This window comes from Polypterus senegalus, chromosome 2 (genome assembly GCF_016835505.1).
Source record: "Polypterus senegalus isolate Bchr_013 chromosome 2, ASM1683550v1, whole genome shotgun sequence".
NCBI lineage: Eukaryota > Metazoa > Chordata > Cladistia > Polypteriformes > Polypteridae > Polypterus > Polypterus senegalus.
In genome coordinates this window covers 129,181,103-129,205,114 of record NC_053155.1, presented here as the reverse complement: position 1 = coordinate 129,205,114, position 24,012 = coordinate 129,181,103, and the positions used below count along the sequence as shown (strand labels likewise).

Genomic DNA, 24,012 nt, shown 5'->3' with positions numbered 1-24,012 from the left:
ACCCGACAAATCCCAGGCCATCGAGAAGTGTGTGAACTGACAACATGAAGAATCGTCTTTGTGCTGAACTGGAATCATCCCCGCATAAATCAAAGTCATCCAGACAATCTGGATCTGCATAATTAAGTCTGGACCACCCTGTATTTGAGGTATTAAGATTTTCTTGCTTTTTGTCCATGCAACTAGTAAAATTTAAGCACCAATAATAACAATAATAATAATAATAATAATAAAAAAGTAACAGTTACTTAAATAATTTAAGCAATAATTTCACCATTAAAAATTTTAAAAATTCTGTAGTAGATAAGGCGGCACAGTGGCGTACTGGTAGAGCTGCTGCCTCGTAGTAAGGAGACCTGGAATCTCTTCCCGGGTCCTCCCTGCATGGAGTTTGCATGTTCTCCCTGTGTCTGCGTGGGTTTCCTCTAGGTGCTCCGGTTTCTACTCACAATCCAAAGACATGTAGGTTAGGTGTATTGGCGATCCTAAATTGTCCCTAGTATGTGCTTGGGGTGTGTGTGTGTGTGTGTGTGTGTGTGTGTGTGTGTCCTGCAGTGGGCTGGTGCCCTGCCTGGGATTTGTTCCTGCCTTGCACCCCATGCTGGCTGGGACTGGCTCCAGCAGACCCCCCGTGACTCTGAGACAAGAGGTTCAACTCTCTTTATAGTGTTGTTTTAAACAGAAATTTGTGGTTATTACATATATGTACTCTATCTATAAAACCAGTCAATTATGTCATTCATCAATTACTGTATATTTATTATTAATTATTACTACATATACAAATATCATTTCTTTCACCTTTCTGACATTCAAAGAAACTAAACAGAAATATGATTGAAATAATGGCTTTCAAACTACCCCCATATATAATCAATCACCACAGCATTATTTGAACAGTAATAATCAATGCTCCATTATTAAAACTAAAGGCAAGTTTGGTGTCATGTGAGACAAATAATAGGGTCATTAAATGCATGGCTAATGAATAAACACACTAAAAAGTCACCATGTTAGTGCAATCTTACGGACACCACCAGGGAATCAGTACAAAGCAGAGGTACTATGTGAAAAGGAGAGGAAATATGTCCCAGGATCAAACATGTTATGTTTCACCATGACGCCAGAGCACCGATATCCTAGAGCTCCAAGGCAGAACCTAAATTAGTTTGGAGTTAGAACAACAGTGACTGCCAAGAGTTTGCTTGTTTGAGGAAAAACAGGCCAGAGGATTGTAAGAAAGTGCACCAAGACTAAAGCCTCATGGGAGTGACTGGAGTGCTTAGTTTGGTAATAAGTGGACTAACAAGAGGATTGACTTTGTGTATTAAAAAGCCCAAAGAAGCATTAGGATAAGCAATTTTCTTTTTTGATTATATATAGTTATTAGTTCCCATTATCACGTCATTTATAAATTAAAAATAATTTTTTTCAATACTTTCTTTTACCCCTGTCATTATTCTGGAATTTAGCTTGACTTAAAGTTATTAAAGAGAAGGCCAGTTAAACTAACTAAAGGTTAGTTAGTGAAGGCCACATATTCCAACTTTTCAAAAACAATTTTTTTTTTAATCACATTAGAATGTAGGTGTCCAGCTACTTAAATTTGAAATATATACAAGTAATAATGAAGTCATAGAATGTGACTGTGTTCAGGTCTTTTCACCTAATATCTACCTAGTTTTATTATATGCATGTAGGGTCAGTATTAAATAATTAGCAACTGCAGTACAAAAAAATAAGGAAGACTTCACACCTTAACAAGTCTCACTGTAAAAAGTCTCACATCTAGTTATTTGCATAAAACCCTGTGCAATTTCACACAGTTCTGTACAGAATCTAGCAAGGACTTCATTTTAAGAAAACAAGTCTAGCAAGACACTGTTCCAGAATGAGATGACACACAATGTCAACACCTTGTGATTTTGTACTTTTTTATTTTCTTGACTTTATTCAGACTGTGATATTGTTTTATTATACATTGCTTTTTTTTTAATTAATGATCATACAGATGTATAGTGGTTCTCATTAAAGTGATCAATGATGCTTCTAGTAGTACCAGGATGCAGTTTAGCTGGTATTCTCTCCTCTTTCATTTCCAGCATGCTAACTGCATAATGTCCCTCTGTCAGTAGATGATGGCAAAGTGACAGCACTGAATGAAGATCATTCTGCCCTCTGCTTGCAGAGGATTATGGGACATTGTAAGAAACAACGAAGGTAGTGCTGAGCATATTTTTTGAATAATAGATCTGTGAAGCAAGCCTGACAATTGAACAACTCTAACAAACTTCATATGGCTTCATGAATGCCCCTCATTATTTTGCACTCATTTGCTGCTGAATCTGCACAAAAAGAATAAAATATCACCTCAACATCATCTTCTTCATCATTATTATCATTCAAAATAAAGAGAAACATATTAAAGAACAAACAGCATGATGTGACGTAAATAACCCAGATGCACCTGTTACCTCTTGTATAAATATATGCAGGATGCTTGTTCCAGAAGAATCCTTTACAAATTTCAAAAAGAAAAATCTCTCCATTGAAATATGACAAAAAGTTAATGTTTTGTTTCTTGAAAAAGACAGTCCAATTTTGAGTTGAGTTCTGATCTGTATCGGATTAGCTTTCCACATAATTTAGAAGACAAGAAAAAAAACTGTATTCTTACAGGTATGTTCAAAGCGGCTATTTGTCCTTTAAAGCTGAACAGGCTGCTGCACAGCACACAAGCATGTTTCTGCTGCTCCAAAAATGTGCTTATTCTTTCAAACCCATACTGACTGTAATATGGCAGCTTTCAGCTGCTCCTATAATGTTTTTATTCTTTCAACCCATCTTGACTGCATTGCATTTTTAGATGTCTGCACACACAAATTTAACATTTGCACTGAAAATATTCTGCCCCTACATTACAGTATTTACATCTTACTGTTAAGGACAAACAGATTCCTTTCTCTGTACATACTGATGTAGGACAGAAGTAAACGTGCAAAATACCTCCAGAAAATACTAGCCGCATATATCCTCAAAATGGGTCCAAAGTAAGAATCCAACCTTGATGATGTGGTAGTTTTTGTCAAATACATTCAAAATTGTAAATTATGGCAATTAAAAAAGTTAATGAGTGGCAAGGTTAAGCTTCCACATTAGTGAGATAAAAATCAACTTCTTAGCAAGAAAAAAAGATAAGAAATATCACAACACCTGCACCAAGACTAAAGCCTAATGGGAATGACTTTTTAAACTGAAGACTCTCCTCTCTCTCTCTCATTTGTTGGTCAACAGTCATGTTTAAAATTTAAAAAGTAATTACTATGAGGTTACAGTTTCCTGTTTATGATGTGCATTGATTATTATGGAAATATATACCCATCCATCCATCCTCCAACCCGCTATATCCTAACTACAGGGTCACGGGGGTCTGCTTGAGCCAATCCCAGCCAACACAGGGCACAAGACAGGAAATAAACCCCGAGCAGGGCACACGCGCGCACACACACACACACACACCAAGCACACACTAGGGAAAATTTAGGATCGCCAATGCACCTCACCTGCATGTCTTTGGACTGGGGGAAGAAAACGGAGTACCCGGAGGAAACCCACGCAGACATGGGGAGAACATGCAAACTCCACGCAGGGAGGACCCAGGAAGTGAACCCAGGTCTCCTAACTGCGACATTATTTTAGCAAAAAAAAAGCATGTGACTTGCAAGTTTTCAGCATATGACTGGATAACTGGCATGTGGATTTTTTTTTCCTTTTTCTATGGATGTTTATGGCATTGTTTGTGATTGTACAGCATTGGTTATTGACTTCTTTTACATCACAAATGTTGTGGACACTAGAGAACACTCCAGCTCCCCAAAACCCAACATGGACAGGCACAGGTCAAAAGTATAAAACATAAAATGTTTTTTATTATGGGAAACTCTTCCCAAAGTGTTTCCCACCATAGCCACAAGTGAGTACAAGCACACCAGCATACAATTATTCTTCTCTCTCTCTTTCTCACTCCCTTCTCCGCTCCTCCCAGCAAGTTTCGTTCACCTTCCATCTAAGTCTGGCTCCTCCCTGTGAGGCCAGGAAGTCCTCTTATATTGGCCAATCCAGAAGTGCTTCTGCTTTTCCAACCATGTGATCTGTAAGCACTTCTGGGTAAGGTGGAAACCCCATACCATATGGCTCCTCAGACTTTGTAGCGCCCACTGGCAGCACCCACGGTACCCAAAAGGGATAAGGCAAAGAACTCCAAGTCCCATGATGCCCTGTGGGAATCCGGGGCACCGCTATAGCCCAGAGGAGCTTTAAGCTAGCATTCTGGGGGGAGGCAGTGCCCTAAAGAAGCGGCCTTCCTCATCCTTCTGTCTCTTTGGTGTCCTAGCCGGGTTTGGCTGCCAGCCATCCCTTACAATGATTTCCCCTCAGTCCTGCATAAAAACATGAGCTTAAAAAAATTTTCTTGAGGGCCACTGCAAACTATATGTGGTAAGTACCATACAAAAATATTTTTGAGTGGCATATTCCATTAGAATCATCTAAAGTCTTTCATCAAAAGTCTCAAAAGAGTCTCTTTTCTGGAATAAATTAAGCTTGTAAGGTGTCCTCAACTTTAATCAATATGCATGAAAACTTGACCTTTCTTTTTAGATTAGGCACTCAAATAATGTGAGAGCACTTTAAAACAAAAGAGCACGGCTAATGCAAAACAGTGCAACTGTTGTTACACAACATTTGTGCAATCTAAAAGACAGTATGCATATAGATGCCCTAATGTATGGCACTTTTCACTAATTCAAGACTACAACAAAATGAAACCAGTTTGTGGCTGACTACACTTTCCAAGTATTTTCCCATTACAAGCAAGAAATCTAAAGGAGGCATTAAGTTGTACTATGCGGACCATAGAGAGCACTCTCAAACTATGGCCAAAGCAATGCCAAGGGCCATGCCCAAGTAGATAAAACATTTCTTTTTAATTAAAATAATAAAACAGAGAAGGAAATTACATAAGTAGGAATAAAGTATGATAATTAACAAAACAGACACAAAGCCCTGGCTACACCAGAGAACATAGATATCCTAAGGCTTGCACCCCTCTCTATTTGTCAGGATGCTTTGAACACTTAACTACCAAATAGAGCTAAAATAAACTCTAATACATTAAGACCTAATATTGTTGAAGAATTACTGAATACTAAGGGTTACCCACAAAATAACTAAGAATTTGCTTAACCTGATGTCCCCTAATTTTTTTAAAGCAATGCATGTTCTACTACAAAAATATACAATACAAAGTAATTTACTGTTTACAAACTTAATAAATTACTGGGCCTTGTGATCCATCTTGAGAATGGTGTCTTTTTTGCAGTGAATCCTTGATAACCCTCTCAAAGGATGTAATAAACATCCTGTTCTCTTATCCAAAACGAAAATAAAAGAAAAAATTAAGAAAACAAGGGAGTCATTAGAGCAGCAGAAAATAACCATATGATATGAGTGAATCGCCTGTATGAATTGTAAAATGCTTTTATACTTACAGAATATAGGTTTATGACTTAATCCCCATAGGATACAGGAGATAATGTTTAACACTGTTTGAAAAGAGAACTGTGCTTTTGTTTTACTATTGTTTTCAGTGCCTTTTAGGGCTTTTCTTCCAACATACAAACTTGTAAAGGGTACTTTGGTATGAGCATCTAAACACAAAATGTCAGTAATTTTCTACATGTTAGGTTATTTTGTCACATCACTGTTACATAAGAGTATGTTATCTGCAAAGCAGTACCCACAAAAAGTGAATAAATAAAAAATAAATTACTTACTAGCGAGTCTCTTATAACTTCACTCTTGTAAAAAGCTGCAAAGAAAGAAAGAATATATTCTGATTTGAGTACCTGCGACTGTTCATCAATAAAGTCAAAATTTAACCAAAATATGAAAAGTAATATGAAAGGATCTGGTAAACAAGTTAAGCATAATAATTGTCAAGAAAGTTCATCAAGGCAGAATAAGTTCAGGTGTTACATTACAGTGGGGGTTAGTTTAAATCTACTAACAAAAGAAAGAACTTATAAAACAGCACCCATCAAAAAGGAACACATCACTTGATTTAAATAAAAAATTAACTTCTGGTATATACACAAATGTTATTATTTGTAATAGGGACATTATCTTAAAAAGGACAAATCTAATGAAGTAAATGATTTACCAAAGGCAAATTACTTGATTATACCAATCTGGGGGAGGAGAAAACCTTCAAAAAATAAATTACTTTATCAAAGGGATCTCAGCTGTTCTGCGGTGGGCTGGCACCCTGCCCGGGGGTTTGCTTCCTGCCTTGCGCCCTGTGTTGGCTGGGATTGGCTCCAGCAGACCCACGTGAATCTGTAGTTAGGATATAGCGGGTTGGATAATGGATGGATGGATGGATGGATATCAGCTGTTGTATTGGTGGGTACTTGGTGGAAAAAAAACTACTGCATATGTACACAAGAGAGGGAGTGTAATGTCTTTTCTGATAATCTGACATAATCAGCAATCATGGGCAAACATTTTTGCCAAGTTTGTAAATCTCTATATATAATCTTCATTTGGATCTTGATCTTTGTTTGTCCGTGAATGAATTAGAAGAAGAAGCACTAGATGGCAGTAGAGAGACAGCTAAAACATAGGCATTGCATTAAGAATCTCCTCCAGGCTTATACTACTGAAGACTGTAGTTCTCCAGTCACACCTCAAAACACAGACAACTAAACAAATTGTTGTGCTTTAAATTAACTAAAGAGATCTTCATTTAGATCTTGATCTTTGTCCGCGAATTCCACACATTTGTAGACCACCTTCCAGTTTAGTACGTTGTTGTTACTCACGGATGTCAACAATGTGCCGGAATAACGAAAGGGGTGGTGGACAGTGTTACGCTGGTTAGCTCCTGAGGCCTGGTTAGAGAATGAGATTGCCGAAGATAAAAGGTACGTGCCTACGTAACATATGAATGAAAGAAAGACAGTGAGTAAAATGAATGACAACGTAACAGCACATTCCGGAAATTATTATTGTTACGTTGTAGCCGGCGAGTGCTGCGCGTCTCACAGTTGTACCGTGGCTTGCTCACAGGTCAGTGAAGTGATCCCTATTTATTCTTTAAAGAGCCTGGATACATATGTGTCCCCCTTTATAACCATTGCTCCGTGTATATTGCCACAAAGCAACCTGCGAGATTGGAGAAAGGTTGAGAAGACATCGTGAGAGGAAACGATAGCATCGTGAAAACGAGACGGACTGTGAATGGACAGAAGCAGAAATGCTCCTACACCACCACATAATTACTATTCGGACAGTGATTCCGAGTAGGCCGTTCCAATCGAATCAATGTCCAAGGGTTTTCTTTTGTAATTTTGTTTCCCTTATAAAAAATCATAATGCTGTGCAACGAAGGGCCCAGTTCACGACTGGCAGCCACATTTAAACAGGGAGCCCTTCTCAGACAACTTTAACACGCGCAATGTAGTTGGGCGCACATGGCTAGTATATTATAATGGCCCCAAAGTTAACAATTACACTTTCACTTACATTAAAAAAAACAGAAATAAAAGTGGACCAAATTGTGTCAAGGATTACAATGTAACAAATTGTATCTTGTATGGTGCCCCTGTGAACATCACTGGTTATCACAGCTTTGATCTTGCCTCACGGGGTATAAACTCTGAGCAAGTTGCTGCTGCAAACTATTAAGTCTCGTCTCGTGGGACGCGAGTTCTTCTTTTAGTTTAGAATTTAAAAACGAAATAAGAATCTGAAAATCTAACAACATCAAATTAAAGTTCAATAAATTCTGAAAAGAACGATACCAAACACATATATACAGTGTATCTGAAAAGTATTCACAGCGCATCACTTTTTCCACATTTTGTTATGTTACAGCCTTATTCCAAAATGCATTAAATTCTGTTTTTTTCCTCAGAATTCTACACACAACACCCCATAATGACAACGTGAAAAAAGTTTACTTGAGATTTTTGCAAATTTATTAAAAATTAAAAAAATCGAGAAAGCACATGTACATAAGTATTCACAGCCTTTGCCATGAACCTCAAAATTGAGCTCAGGTGCATCCTGGTTCCCCTGATCATCCTTGAGATGTTTCTGCAGCTTAATTGGAGTCCACCTGTGGTAAATTCAGTTGATTGGACATGATTTGGAAAGGCACACACCTGTCTATGTAAGGTCCCACAGTTGACAGTTCATGTCAGAGCACAAACCAAGCATGAAGTCAAAGGAATTGTCTGTAGACCTCCGACACAGGATTGTCTCAAGGCACAAATCTGGGAAGATTACAGAAAAACCTCTGCTGCTTTGAAGGTCCCAATGAGCACAGTGGCCTCCATCATCCTTAAGTGGAAGAAGTTCGAAACCACCAGGACTTTTCCTAGAGATGGCCGTCCATCTAAACTGAGCGATTGGGGGAGAAGGGCCTTAGTCAGGGAGGTGACCAAGAACCCGATGGTCACTCTGTCAGAGCTCCAGAGGTCCTCTGTGGAGAGAGGAGAACCTTCCAGAAGGACAACCATCTCTGCAGCAATCCACCAATCAGGCCTGTATGGTAGAGTGGCCAGACGGAAGATACTCCTTAGTAAAAGGCACATGGCAGCCTACCTGGAGTTTGCCAAAAGGCACCTGAAGGACTCTCTTACCATGAGAAACAAAATTCTCTGGTCTGATGAAACAAAGTACTCTTTGGTGTGAATGCCAGGCGTCATGTTTGGAGGAAATCAGGCACCGCTCATCACCAGGCCATTACCATCCCTACAGTGAAGCATGCTGGTGGCAGCATCATGCTGTGGGGATGTTTTTCAGCGGCAGGAACTGGCAGACTAGTCAGGATAAAGGGAAAGATGACTGCAGCAATGTACAGACACATCCTGGATGAAAACCTGCTCCACAGCGCTCTTGACCTCAGACTGGGGCGACGGTTCATCTTTCAGCAGGACAACGACCCTAAGCACACAGCCAAGATATCAAAGGAGTGGCTTCAGGACAACTCTGTGAATATCCTTGACTGGCCCAGCCAGAGCCAAGACTTGAATCTGATTGAACATCTCTGGAGAGGTCTTAAAATGGCTGTGCACCAACGCTTCCCATCCAACCTGATGGAGCTTGAGAGGTGCTGAAAAGATGAATGGGCGAAACTGGCCAAGGATAGGTGTGCCAAGCTTATGGCATCATATTCAAAAAGGCTGTAATTGCTGCCAAAGGTGTATCAACAAAGTATTGAGCAAAGGCTGTGAATACTTACGTACATGTGATTTATCAGTTTGTTTTTTTTTTAATAAACTTGCAAAAACCTCAAGTAAACTTTTTTTCACGTTGTCATTATGGGGTGTTGTGTGTAGAATCCTGAGGAAAAAAATGAATTTAATCCATTTTGGAATAAGACTGTAACATAACAAAATGTGGAAAAAGTGATGTGATGTGAATACTTTCCGGATGCACTGTATGGCTGAAATTATAGGCACTCCTGGAATTTTCCCAGAAAATGTACCATTTCTCCCAGAAAATTGTTGCAATTACAAATGTTTTGTATAAACATGTTTATTTCCTTTATGTGCATTGAAACCACACAAAAAAACAGAGGAAAAAAAGCCAAATCTGACAATTTCACACAAAACTAAAAAACCAGGCTGGACAAAATTATTGGCACCCTCAACTTAATATTTGGTGGCACGCCCTTTGGAAAAAATAACTGAAATCAAGTGCTTCCTATAACCATCAACAAGCTTGTTACACCTCTCAACTTGAATTTCCGACCACTCTTCTTTTGCAAACTGCTCAAGGTCTCTCAGATTTGAAGGGCGCCTTCTCCCAACAGCAATTTTGAGATCTCTCCATAAGTGTTCAATCAGATTTCAATCCGGACTCATTGCTGGCCACTTCAGAACTCTCCAGCGCTTTGTCTTCAACCATTTCTGGGTGCTTTTAGAGGTATGTTTGGGGTCAGTGTCCTGCTGGAACACCCATGACCACTGACGCAGATCTAGATTTCTGACACTGGGCACTACATTGTGCCCCAATATCTTTTGGTAGTCTTCAGATTTCATGATGCCTTGCACACAGTCAAGGCATCCAGTGCCAGAGGCAGCAAAACATCCCCAAAGCATCTTAGAACCTCCACCATGTTTGACTGTAGGTAGTGTTCTTTTCTTCGTAGGCCACATTCTGTTTTCTGTAAACAGTAGAATGATGTGCTTTACCAAAAAGCTCTACCTTGGTCTCATCTGTCCACAAGACATTCGCCCAGAAGGATTTTGGCTTCCTCAAGTACATTTTGGCAAACTCTAGTCTGGCTTTTTTATGTTTGTGTCAGCAGTGGGGTCCTCCTGGCTCTCCTGCCATAGCGTTTCATTTCGTTCAGATGTCGACGGATAGTTCGAGCTGACACTGTTGCATCCTGAGTCTGCAGAACAGCTTAAATATGTTTTGAAGTTCATTGGGACTGTTTATCCACCATTCGGACTATCCTTTGTTGCAGTCTTTTATCAATTTTTCTCTTTCGTCCACGTCCAGGGAGACTAGCTACAGTGCCATGTGTTGTGAACTTCGATTATGTTGCGCACAGTGGACAAAGGAACATGAAGATCTCTGGAGATGGACTTGTAGCCTTGAGATTGTTGATATTTTTCCACAATTTTACTGTGGCACACTCAGACACACAACAGAAAGGTTGAGTCAACTTTTCTCCATTTTAACTAGCTTCAGGTGTGATTGCTATACTGCCAGCACCTGTTTCTTGCCACAGGTGAGTTCAAACGAGCATCATATGCTTGAAATAAAACGATTTACCCACAATTTTGAAAAGGTGCCAATAATTTTGTCCGGCTCATTTTTGGAGTTCTGTGTGACATGATGTCAAATTTGTTTTTTTTTCTCTGTTTTTTTGTGTTGTTCCAATGCACATAAAGGAAATAAACATGTGTATACCAAAACATTTGGAATTGCAACAATTTTCTGGGAGAAATGGTGCATTTTCTGGGAAAATTCCAGGGTTGCCATTAATTTCGGCCATGACTGTAGGTTTTAAAATAAACCCGATTTAAAATGTGACAAAAAACGTGACACAAAAAGTGACATAAAATCATTGCACTTTTAGGCTTAGGATTTTATATATACAGTGGTACCTTGAGATACGAGTGCCCCAACATACGAGTTTTTTGAGATACGAGCCATCACTAGGTCGATTTTTTGACTTGAGTTATGAGCCAAAATTCGAAATACGAGTCATCAAAGAGCTTGCTGCCGCACATTCCGAGGAACTGACGATGGAGGAGTTGACGGAACTACAGACGCGGCAACATACGGAGGTTCTGCAGGAGATCAGTATCACGGAGGAGATTATCTCTTAAAGCGAGATAAAGGAATTGTTTCCAATGTGGGAAAAAGTTTCGAAATTTAAAGAACAGAAACACCCTGAAAAAGTTACAACTAATCATGCAGCAGCACTATTTAATGACACTTGCCTAACACTTGACTTTATTGAAAAGAAACACCCTGAAAAAGTTACAACTGGTCGTGTAGCGGCACTATTTAATTACACTTGCCTAACTCATTTCAGAAACATTCTAAAGGTGAAGACTAAACAAAGCTCCTTGGATAGGTTTCTATTGAAACGCCTTGAGAATGAAAGTGACGAAAGCATGGCAAAAAAGAAAAAACTTGTGAAGAAGAAAAATAAATTAAGCAAAAGTGAAGTGAAAGAAAAACATTACAATACGCTAATCGGCTTCGCCAACATCTGTTTATTTCTTTAGATTCTCTTTTATGTATTAGGTTTTATTTTGTTTGTATACAATATTTGTTCATTATAAATACATTTTTCTTATGTTGAAAACATTTAACAAAAATTTGGGGTGGTTTTTTGGGGGCTGGCACAAATTAATCTCATTTCAATGAATTTCAATGGGGAAAACTGATTTGAGATATGAGCATTTTGACTTACGAGCTTGGTCACGGAATTAATTAAAATTGTATCTCAAGGTATCACTGTGTATCTATATATTTCTATCTATATCTATATATCTCTATATTTATATCTCTATATCTCTAAATATATCTATATCTCTATCTATCTATATCTATATCTATATCTATATCTATATATATATCTATATATCTATATATCTCTATCTATATCTATCTATCTACATATATATCTATATCTACATATATATCTATATCTATATCTACATATATATCTATATCTATATCTATATATCTATCTCTATCTCTATCTCTATCTCTATCTATATATATATATATATATATATATATATATATATATATATATATATATATATATATATACACACCCACCTAAAGGATTATTAGGAACACCTGTTCAATTTCTCATTAATGCAATTATCTAATCAACCAATCACATGGCAGTTGCTTCAATGCATTTAGGGGTGTGGTCCTGGTCAAGACAATCTCCTGAACTCCAAACTGAATGTCAGAATGGGAAAGAAAGGTGATTTAAGCAATTTTGAGTGAGGCATGGTTGTTGGTGCCAGACGGGCCAGTCTGAGTATTTCACAATCTGCTCAGTTACTGGGATTTTCACGCACAACCATTTCTAGGGTTTACAAAAAATGGTGTGAAAAAGGAAAAACATCCAGTATGCGGCAGTCCTGTGGGCTTAAAAATGCCTTGTTGATGCTAGAGGTCAGAGGAGAATGGACTGACTGATTCAAGCTGATAGAAGAGCAACTTTGACTGAAATAACCACTCGTTACAACCGAGGTATGCAGCAAAGCATTTGTGAAGCCACAACATGCACAACCTTGAGGCGGATGGGCTACAACAGCAGAAGACCCCACCGGGTACCACTCATCTCCACTACAAATAGGAAAAAGAGGCTACAATTGCACGAGCTCACCAAAATTGGACAGTTGAAGACTGGAAAAATGTTGCATTGTCTCGATTTCAGGGTCAGAATTTGGCGTAAACAGAATGAGAATATGGATCCATCATGCCTTGTTACCACTGTGCAGGCTGGTGGTGGTGGTGTAATGGTGTGGGGGATGTTTTCTTGGCACACTTTAGGCCCCTTAGTGCCAATTGGGCATCGTTTAAATGCCACGGGCTACCTGAGCATTGTTTCTGACCATGTCCTTCCCTTCATGACCACCATGTACCCATCCTCTGATGGCTACTTCCAGCAGGATAATGCACCATGTCACAAAGGTCGAATCATTTCAAATTGGTTTCTTGAACATGACAATAAGTTCACTGTACTAAAATGGCCCCCACAGTCACCAGATCTCAACCCAATAGAGCATCTTTGGGATGTGGTGGAACGGGAGCTTCGTGCCCTGGATGTGCATCCCACAAATCTCCATCAACTGCAAGATGCTATCCTATCAATATGGGCCAACATTTCTCATGAATGCTTTCAGCACCTTGTTGAATCAATGCCACATAGAATTAAGGCAGTTCTGAAGGCGAAAGGGGGTCAAACACCGTATTAGTATGGTGTTCCTAATAATCCTTTAGGTGAGTGTATATATATATATATATATATATATATATATATATATATATATATATATATATATATATATATATATATATATATATATACGTACGGAAAGTATTCAGACCCCCTTCAATTTTTCACTCTTTGTTATATTGCAGCCATTTGCTAAAATCATTTAAATTAATTTTTCTCCTCATTAATGTACACACAGCACCCCATATTGACAGACAAAAAAAAGAATTTTTGAAATTGTTGCAGATTTATTAAAAAAGAAAAACTGAAATATCACATGGTCATAAGTATTCAGACCCTTTGCTCAGTATTTAGTAGAAGCACCCTTTTGAGCTAGTACAGCCATGAGTCTTCTTGGGAAAGATGCAACAAGTTTTTCACACCTGGATTTGGGGGTCCTCTGCCATTCCTCCTTGCAGATCCTCTCCAGTTCTGTCAGGTTGGATGGTAAATGTTGGTGGACAGCCATTTTTAGGTCTCTCCAGAGATGCTCAATTGGGTTTAAGTCAGGGCTCTGGCTGGGCCATTCAAGAACAGTCACAGAGTTGTTGTGAAGCCACTCCTTCATTATTTTAGCTGTGTGCTTAGGGTCATTGTCTTGTTGGAAGGTAAACCTTCGGCCCAGTCTGAGGCCCTTAGCACTCTGGAGAAGGTTTTGTCCCTGTACTTGGTCGCATTCATCTTTCCCTCGATTGCAACCAGTCGTCCTGTCCCTGCAGCTGAAAAACACCCCCACAGCATGATGCTGCCACCGCCATGCTTCACTGTGGGGACTGTGTTGGACAAGTGATGAGCACTGAGCTGCGGCCACAGAAGTAGCTGCTCTGTAGATGATTCATTCAGGCATTTCAAGGTCTTTTGGGCACTTTCTTGTAATGAAAGTATCTGCTGAATGTACTTCATAGTAATGAGATTTCTATAGACTCCTATAGACTCATGTCATATGGGGAAGCTGTCGGGACCATAAAAATACTTTGTTGTAGAGATATTTGTTGTAACAATTTTTACCTTCATATATATATATATATGTATATAAAAATATATATATATATATATGTATATAATAGTGGTAGATAATAACAAATAATAATACTGTAATAGATAATACAGTTATCGGCTGACACAGTAAGACTAAGTTAGCATACCATCACAGCATAATGGCTGTGTTACAGTATCTAAAATTATAATATCTAGGTTTCACTCAAGATTTTTCATGCCACAAGGTGAGCAATGACTAACTGCAAATGGTTTATAGTTATGACATGCTACTTAAGTTATGGCTTTGCTGACTTATATCAGCCAGCAAAAAGCAATATGAGCTGCTGTTTAATTAAAAAAAAAATCATTGCAATTAAATTATTACAATTTACAGTGAAAATCAAATGCACATTAATCGTAATTTACTGTATTCCCTTCAAGCATATTAATATAATAACTGTGATTGTTTTCAAATAAAATCAGTTTTCACAATCAATTGACTATGCATATTAAAATATTTTACTTCGTTATTGACTAGAAGTTTTGTGTAACAGAAACAACATCCAATGACAAACAAAAACCCCCATCCCCACTCCACAGGGGTTGCTAGAACAGTTTGAAAAACCAATACATGTGGTTTGGACTGTTATATTACAGGACAACATACCAAAAGCACTAACAATTACACAGATTAACCTTCAGCATAAATAGATGCAAATATTAGCATTTTAAATTTGCAATGTTTTTTGCTGGCTACAATATACAATATAATATCGGCTAATGTAGGCTATAATGTAGGCGACAGTAAGAAACATACAATTAATTCAACAACAACATACCAAGTCTCCGTTGGGGGAGTGAGGTATATGGATTTGAGTGATTCCACTCTCTGTCATCTACTCTTGAGCTGCTCAGATATGGGTAGCACCTGCACCGTACTGGTTCAGGTCAGATATCCATCCATGGGTGACTAAAAAAGCTCAACAGCAAGTGTATTCATCACTAGGGACTGTAATGACCCACTACCATTCTGTCTCGCACTAAGACCTATACCTCGACAGCTTCTTATATTTCACTGCACGTAGCATCTGGTTCTGGACATTCTGCTATACTGTGCAATGTGACTTTTTTACCCCACAGACATTATTTGAACACAGCATAATGGAAAGGAGGACTCCACAGGCAGTGCTTGTCCATCTGCAACATTAGTGCAACATGAAAATGAAACTCATTCACTTCACATGCATAACCTGTGAAGCGCTAGTTTATGTATGAAAGGATGTACACGTGTGCTAGTCCATCAATCTTGAAATTGCTGTACTGTAAGCTGACTCATCCCCACTGCTGATGAAACCCACCACAGTTGTATCATCAGCAAACGTAATGATGGTGTTAGAACTATAACTTAGCCGTACAATTGTGATTCAATAGAGTGAACAGAAGAGGGATAACTATGAGCCGGGAGGGCACCAGTGCTTAGCGTATTGGTATTGGAGATGGTGTTTTTCATGCAAACTGTCTGTGGTCTCTCTGTCAGGAATTGCAAGACCAAGTTGCATAGGGAAGTGTTGTAGCCTAGAAGACTCAAGTTCCCTATGAACCTTTGATGGACGGTGGTGGTGACAGCTGAAGTCAATGTCTTTTATCCAGATGGAACAGGGCCAATTGAACAGTAGATAATGTGGCATCTACAGTAAAATGGTTGGAGCAATAGGCAAGCTGGAGAGGGTCATGTGATGGGTAAGTCCGGCTTTCAACTGGCCCAAAACTAGCCTCTTCAAAAAATTTAGTGATAACAGGTGTGAGCGGTATAGGGCTAAGAGTCATTGTGGCAAGAGACAGATGACTTCTTCAGCATGAGTACAATGGTGGGGGTTTTGAACCAACTGGGGGTGGCTGTCTCAGCAAAATGCTGAACATATCTATCAACTAGTTTGCAGATTTACAGAGTACTCAGCCAGGCATGTTGCCTGGTCCAGCAGCTTTCTTTGGGTTTACAACGTTCTTCTCATGTTAGCAGTGCTCAGAACTGGTTCTTCTTTAAGAGGGATGGACTTCCTCGCAGGTATGTCACTCAGGGCATCAAACTACATGCTAAAGTTATTAAGAACAGGGTTTTCAAATTAAGTCCTGGGGACCCACTGGCTTCAGGTTTTTGTTGCAGCCAGATTCATAATCGGTTAGAACAAATGATAACACTGATCTCATTTAATTAGCTGGTATTTTTTCCTCTTCTCTTATTCTACATTCAGAATAGCACAGCAGCAAGATTTTTTACATTTATAAGACACTTAGAAATATTTTTGTTTTTGCTATAGATCTAAATGATTAACTCTCTTTGTTTGATTTCATTATATTTTGCCCTTTCTCTATGCACTTTTCATTGTATCTTAATAATGACAATTAAAAATGAGCAGGGCAGACACCCAGGCAAACAACACTGAAACGTGAAAGGCTGCAGCTACTTTAGCGTTACACCCACTAATTAGTAAATATTGGATTAATGAAACAATTAGAACACATGGAAACGTAGAATGAAAATAAAGATGAAAATATTGTTAAAAAAAATACATTTATTCCCATATAACTGCTTAGTACATTTAATAACCTTTTTTTTTTTTTTACCAATTAGTTTTCTAACTTCTACAGTGTTTCCAAAACACAGAATCTATGAAATAACAGTTCACTTAATTAGCCCAGGAGTCCAGTTAAAAACAGCAGTTGGTTGGAACAAAAACCTGCAGCCACAGTCAGTCCCAAGGACTGTGTTTAAAAACCCCTGATTTCGAACATCTGGAAGAGAAGCATTAGCACTGCAGATAGTCTTATAGTTTGTGATAGCATGGTTTTCCTGTCACATGTGCCATGTATCGCTGGTGTCCTGAAAGTGGCTTTGATTTTCTGACCATACTCTTGCTTAGCTGCTTTGATGCCACAATAGGTTTGCCCTTGCTGTCCTGAGAGCTATTTTGTCAACTGGTCAGAAGGCAGCATTACAGGCATTTAACAGTGCACGTACCTCCAATGTCCCACTTGGCTTCTGATTTGCACATATTCTGTTGGTCTTTGAGACAGTTACATCATCTATGCACTTGTTAATGTAGCCAGTGCCTGATGATGCACATTCCTCTAAGTTGATCTGATGGCCATAGCTGGCAGCTGCTTTAAATATTGCCCAGTCAGCGTGATCAAGACAGTCCTACAGAGCAGAAATAGCCTCAGGCTACACCCCGATTTGTTTAAGAATTGGTCTGGACAGTTTAAGTAGTGTTCTGTATGCAGGTAGTAGCAGAACAGAAACTTGATCAGAAAAACCGAGATGTGGGCAAGGTACAGCTTTGTAAGCATGATGAGTGTTAGTAAACACAAGGCCTAGTTTGTTCTTTCCCCTGGTGGGAAAGTTCATGTCATGTAAAAGTTGGGGAGAATCGTCTTCAGGTTCACATGATTAAAAATCTCCATCCACAAAAATAAGACTGCAGGGATGCGTGGTTTGCAGCTCAGCACTTATTTTTATTCTGGTCATGGGAGTAAATTCTGAATAACAGTAAACTCTGAATCCAGGTCAAAAGGATAGCACTTCACAGTGAGACATTTCAGCTCCAGGGGGCAATGGCTGGACACTTTTGCAGCATATCTACACCATTCATTGTTGACATAAACACACACATCACCTCTGCGCTGCTTACTGGTGCCTGAAGAAACTGTGATAATACTGAAATAAAATTACTAATGGGTGCATGGTTTGTACCTCACATTGCCAACTATTACATGCAAGTATTGTTTGTATAATAAATATCTAAACAGCAAACTGAAAACATTACTTAATTCTAATCTACAATGAAATTAATACACAAATATTAGTACCTCTAGATATCCTGTCCTTGTCGCACAAATGTAGGGTGAAGTATGTATCCAATAATGGAGATCCATTCTTGTTGACAATGTTCCGTGCTGCAATGCTACGAAGATGACGCAGACGTCTCTAAAAAACACAATAATAATACATGTATTAGGACATAAAAAAACTATATAAAGACATGAGTGGTTTAATTGGACATCTGCGTAGCTGACCTGTTTGATTACAAGTTTAAAATGATACAAAGGAAAACACTCATGAATCTTTTTCAAAAGTATGGCATTAGTGATAGTGTCAGTTTCACTTCTGGAAATGCATCAAAAAGGAGTTATAACCAATCAGATTATATGTCAGTAAGAACGTATTAAAACAATTACAAGCAGAGTATAAATAATTAGCTTATTATGTCAGAATTTTGTAACACAATAGGTTTTAATCATAACAAATAAAACAAATATTTCAAGAGAAAGTCCACTTTGTTTGCCGTTATTAATATTAAGGAATTCTTGCACCACAAAGTCAGATTAGCATAGTTAAAAATGTATGTTTTTTATTGAATCAGGAATTACTTTCAGCATTAGTAAATGTACATTATTTCTATTTCAAGAAAAAGCTTAAAAGAATAAAATTTACGAATTAACATCAAATCTAAGTCATGAGATTCTCAACCAGCTTAACGCTTTGAGTAAATCACATTTATATAAGTATTTTCATGGCAGTAATTAGCTTAAGAGAAACAATTCAAGTAAGTCATTTTAAAAGGTTTCTGTAAGCTCAAGCTCTCTCTCATACACAAAGAACTTCTAATAAAGAAGAGTCATGCAATTGAAACTTAATCTATCAGAGTTATATGTACACTGTTTGTATAATGTTTATAAATAATACTGTAGCTTTGAAGAATACTGTAGCTTTGAAGATATCGCTGGGATTGCATAATCAAAATGAAATACAATACACACATTGCAACACCAGTTTTAATTTAAAGATTCCTAAAAGAGGTCAATGATGAGTATGTTCCAGGCTAATATACTGTATAACAGACCAGGTTAAATATTCTTTAGGGGATCCTAAAAATTCTACTACCCTAAAGCTAAAAAAAAATGTATTTTTTGTGTGCTTACATATACTAGTAGAGTTACCTGATGTTGCCCTGGTGAAATAGTGGGGAAAGGTAAAAAAAAAAAATTACAAACTAGATATTATCAAATTTAAGAACATACATATTGTTAGTATTGGACAGCATCTACAGTATGTATATAATATTATTGGCCTGTCCTTCTGGTACAAAAAAGCCAAACTGCAAAGACAACATGGCCCTACATAAGGTGGCTTGGTGCCATGGCAAAAACAGTAAGGGAAATAAATGTCTGATTACAGGAAAAGTGAAAGTTGCAGACTCAACTAGGATGAATGTATTGAAAGCAGAGCAAACGTCCACAAACAAGATCCTCACATATACCCCTGGCTTATCAAGGTGTTAGTAATGAGAAGTCAAGTAAAATGACACCTTTTATTGGCTAACTAAAAAGATTACAATATGCAAGCTTTCGAGGCAACTCGGGCCCCTTCTTCAGGCAAGATCTGCCTGGCTAAACCGGTACAACACCCTAGTACTAAAGGTGTTGGTAAATTAAGCTTAGACCTTAATTCACTGCATCATCCACAGGCCGGTTGGCTCAGTTTGCAAACTGAAATGGGTCCAGGAAGTCTTTTGTAGCATTCTTGAGGTAATTCAGAGTAAGGCGTTCAAAGGTCTTCATTACCACAGAGATTCAAGTTACTGGTCTGTAGTCATTTAGGCCTGTGACCTTTGATTATTTTTTTGCTATTGGAATAATAGTGGAGAGCTTGAAGCAGGCAGGAACTGTGCAAAGATCCAGAGATTGGTTGAAAAGGTCTGCAAATACTGTAGTCAACTGGTCTGTCTTTCAATGCAACGGTAAAAACTGATTTAACTGATTAGCCAGACTGGGATCAGCAGAACTGTATGATGTTTGTTTCTTGTAATTAGCAACCCGTTTAAGGCCTCTCCAGAGTGATGCACTGTCATTTACAGTACAAACAATTGTTCCTTTTGCAGCTTATGCGAGTACTTTCTTTTTGCAACTTTGATCAAAATACTATATATTTGGCTTTCTTGTATTCCTCACGATTGCCAGATCTGAAAGCACACTCTTTGTCCTGGCACAGTCATCTAAGCTCTGGGGTGAACCAAAGCTTATCATTGCTAAACTTCGCAATTGTTTTTGATGAATTACAAACATCTTCACAAAAACTAATATATGAAGTTACAACATCAGTGTATTCATGTATGTTGGAGGTGGCAGTTTTGAAGCCACTCCAGTCTGTGCAGGAAAAGCTCCTCAATAATAATAATAATAATATTTTATTTATATAGCACTTTCCCTATGCTCAAGGCATTTGTTGCCTTGCTGGTCCACTTTCTAATTGTTCTTTTTACCGACATCACAGTTTTTAGCTTTTATTTGTAAGCAGGAATAAAATGAATCATAGAATGGTCAGAATTACCAAGTGGGCCACAGGAGAAGGCATGATGAGCATCATTTAACAGCTGCATAGTAGTAAAAGCACAGAGCAGATGAAAAAGAAAATTCTCGTTTTAGTACCTATTAACAGCTTCAATTTGTCAACTTTGCCAGCAAGCACATTAGAATGACAGTGGTTGCCACTGATATTCAGAACCTCTTCCTGTTTATATGTTATATGACTTTGCAGGGTGACAACAAATTTAACACAAAAAGACAGACAAAGACACCCGGTGCTGCTATGATGATCACATGGTTCCTCGTGGCCCTAACCTGGCCAGATTAAATTTACCTCCATGCAGGATAATATGAATACTTATAACTTTTATTAACTACTCTTTGACGTGATGTGCCCACATTGCTTGTGAGAGCTACAAGGAGAAAATGACAGCAGATACAGCAACACACTCATGTGCACTGGACTTTCCAAGTGATGCATTTCTAGGAGAGGTTGGTTACATGCCTGTCAGAATGATGAACAAAGGGCTGAATATGATGCAGCATTTCATTAAAGCACAACACAAACAAACAAAAATATTCGAAATGCATTTCTTCATCATGTAGGTCAGCCACTCACAAGAATATTGTACCCGCACTCCCTTAACCTTTTTCTGGTTATTGGATCTAAGATTGGCACTTCAACTTCCCTTTTACTTCTTAAAGCCAGTAATAACAGGCACAACTCTTGATCATTCTCATTTCCACTGCTGCAATATTGTTAGGTATGTGACACTAACCAAACACTGTTACCTGCTGACTAGAAGAACATCAACGAGATGATGGAACAGGCTGACACAAGTACAGGTATCCAAGTATTGTTTTGGTCGCTGACCTTGTGCAACCATCACATGGAAAGTATAAACCAGGCTTTACTCCAACAACATAAGGCAATGTCTCGGCAATAAAAGGCAATAGACTCTTTTTTCTTTTTATTTATTTTTTGTTAAGTAACATAGGTATTTTAACTTCAAGAAAAGAAGTACTGAATTGCGTTTTCTTTGACAGAGAAATTAGCAGGAAAATATCTTTGTATTCGTGCACCAAGTATTGCCTCTCAGAGAATGTTCAGTACAGCCGGCAACATTGTGACCCCAGTGAGATGCTGCAGATAAAGAAGATATCCATCCATCCATTATCCAACCCGCTATATCCTAACTACAGGGTCACGGGGGTTTGCTGGAGCCAATCCCAGCCAAAACAGGGCGCAAGGCAGGAAACAAACCCCAGGCAGGGCGCCAGCCCACCACAGAGTGCACACACGCACTCACACACCAAGCACACACTAGGGACATTAGGATCGCCAATCCACCTAACCTGCATGTCTTTGGACTGTGGGAGGAAACCTGGTACCTTGGTTATTGTTATATATGTCATATCTGCTCTATATACTTTTTGTTTTACTCGGGCTGAAAGGCAAATAAAAATGCAATTTATATTTATATGTTCTAATGTTATGTGCCAATAAATGGCTCTTCTTCTTTATAAGGTGTATGTGTTTTATTTTCATTACTCCATAATGGTGGCATACAATGAACACAAAATGACAAATCGTTAATCGCAATGATTTGCATGACAAATAATTGTCAACTAGGGCGGCACGGTGGCGCAGTGGTAGCGCTGCTGCCTCGCAGTTAGGGGACCTGGGTTCGCTTTCCGGGTCCTCCCTGCGTGGAGTTTGCATGTTCTCTCCGTGTCTGCGTGGGTTTCCTCCGGGCGCTCCGGTTTCCTCCCACAATTCAACTACATGCAGGTTAGGTGGATTGGTGATTCTAAATTGGCCCTAGTGTGTGCTTGGTGTGTGGGTGTGTTTGTGTGTGTCCTGCGGTGGGTTGGCACCCTGCCCAGGATTGGTTCCTGCCTTGTGCCCTGTGTTGGCTGCGATTGGCTCCAGCAGACCCCCGTGACCCTGTATTCGGATTCAGTGGGTTAGAAAATGGATGAAAATGGATAATTGTCAACTAAAATGTATGACTGTGGCAGCCCTAATCAGCAATGCATCATGCTAAATATCTCTAACATTTATCCTACATATTGCAACCATACAGTACAACATTGCAAATCTTACATTCATACTTCACGTTCAAAAACAGCACGTTATAGTTGCGCAGCAATAGCCGATTTCAAAACTGGGCATTCTGTTCAAATTGAGAGAATAAATTTCCTCTTCTAATGTCCTCTGTTCCATGGAGCCTCCCTTTCGGCAGAAAGAGATTGCCAGTGTATAGTTCGATGATATCTGAAATTCTGCTGTTATGTTTGCTTCAAGGCTGATTTATACTTTCTGCACAGGTGACAATTAGGGCCTCTGTGTGCACAGGCTGATGTGACCAGAGAAAGTGGAACTACACAAGCTTTGCATTCTATTATGTTGTGCCTATTGCAAACTGTGGGAATTTTGTTAAATAAAAGAAAACAACTGTCAAAAATTGCATGCATCTGGTCAAAATTGTTACATATAGTCAATATTCATTTCATGCTCCCAGAAATCCAAAAAAATTCATTGCTATTCAACTCATTCATTATCAGCAGTGGGCTGGATAATATCTGAACAATATTCAATGGATTGCCTCTGTTTTTTATAAACTGGCACAGTGTGAGCCTTTGTTTATTTCAGATAGAGAACGACTGATAGCATCATCAAATTTGAAGGACCACTTAGTGGTTCAAAATTATTATTTAGCAAATGGCTTTATCCAAAGACACCTTTTAAAAGGTACAAAGTGATATGCTAACAAATAATGGGGAACAGTTAGTATTATATAATATAAACTACAGTTAGTACTATAGTTTAGATTTGTCACAATACCAAAATTTCAAACCTCAATACTATACTAAGAAAAGTATTTAGTACTAGGGTGTTGTACCATGTTAGGCATTATGGATGTAATGAGAAGTCAAGCAAAATGACACCTTTTATTGGCTAACTAAAAAGAATACAATATGCAAGCTTCTGAGGCAACTCAGGCCCCTTCTTCAGGCAAGATATAAAGTATTGAAATTCAATACAATTTTCGACACCCAATACAGTATATAAACTAAATAAAAAAAAATATTTAAAATAAATTGCAATTCTGTAT

General features: G+C 38.4%; 1 protein-coding gene across 2 annotated transcripts in view; it reads right to left on the bottom strand.

Moving 5' to 3' along the window:
• Positions 1-24,012, bottom strand: part of uvrag (UV radiation resistance associated gene) — a 331,183-nt gene that overhangs the window by 295,946 nt on the left and 11,225 nt on the right. For both annotated transcript variants that reach the window (XM_039744584.1, XM_039744585.1), the window contains exons 2-3: positions 18,398-18,515; positions 5,835-5,869 (exon numbers count right to left, since the gene is read on the bottom strand). In XM_039744584.1, coding sequence (XP_039600518.1) covers positions 5,835-5,869; positions 18,398-18,515 — 153 coding nt within the window. The remainder of the gene's footprint in view (positions 1-5,834; positions 5,870-18,397; positions 18,516-24,012) is intronic.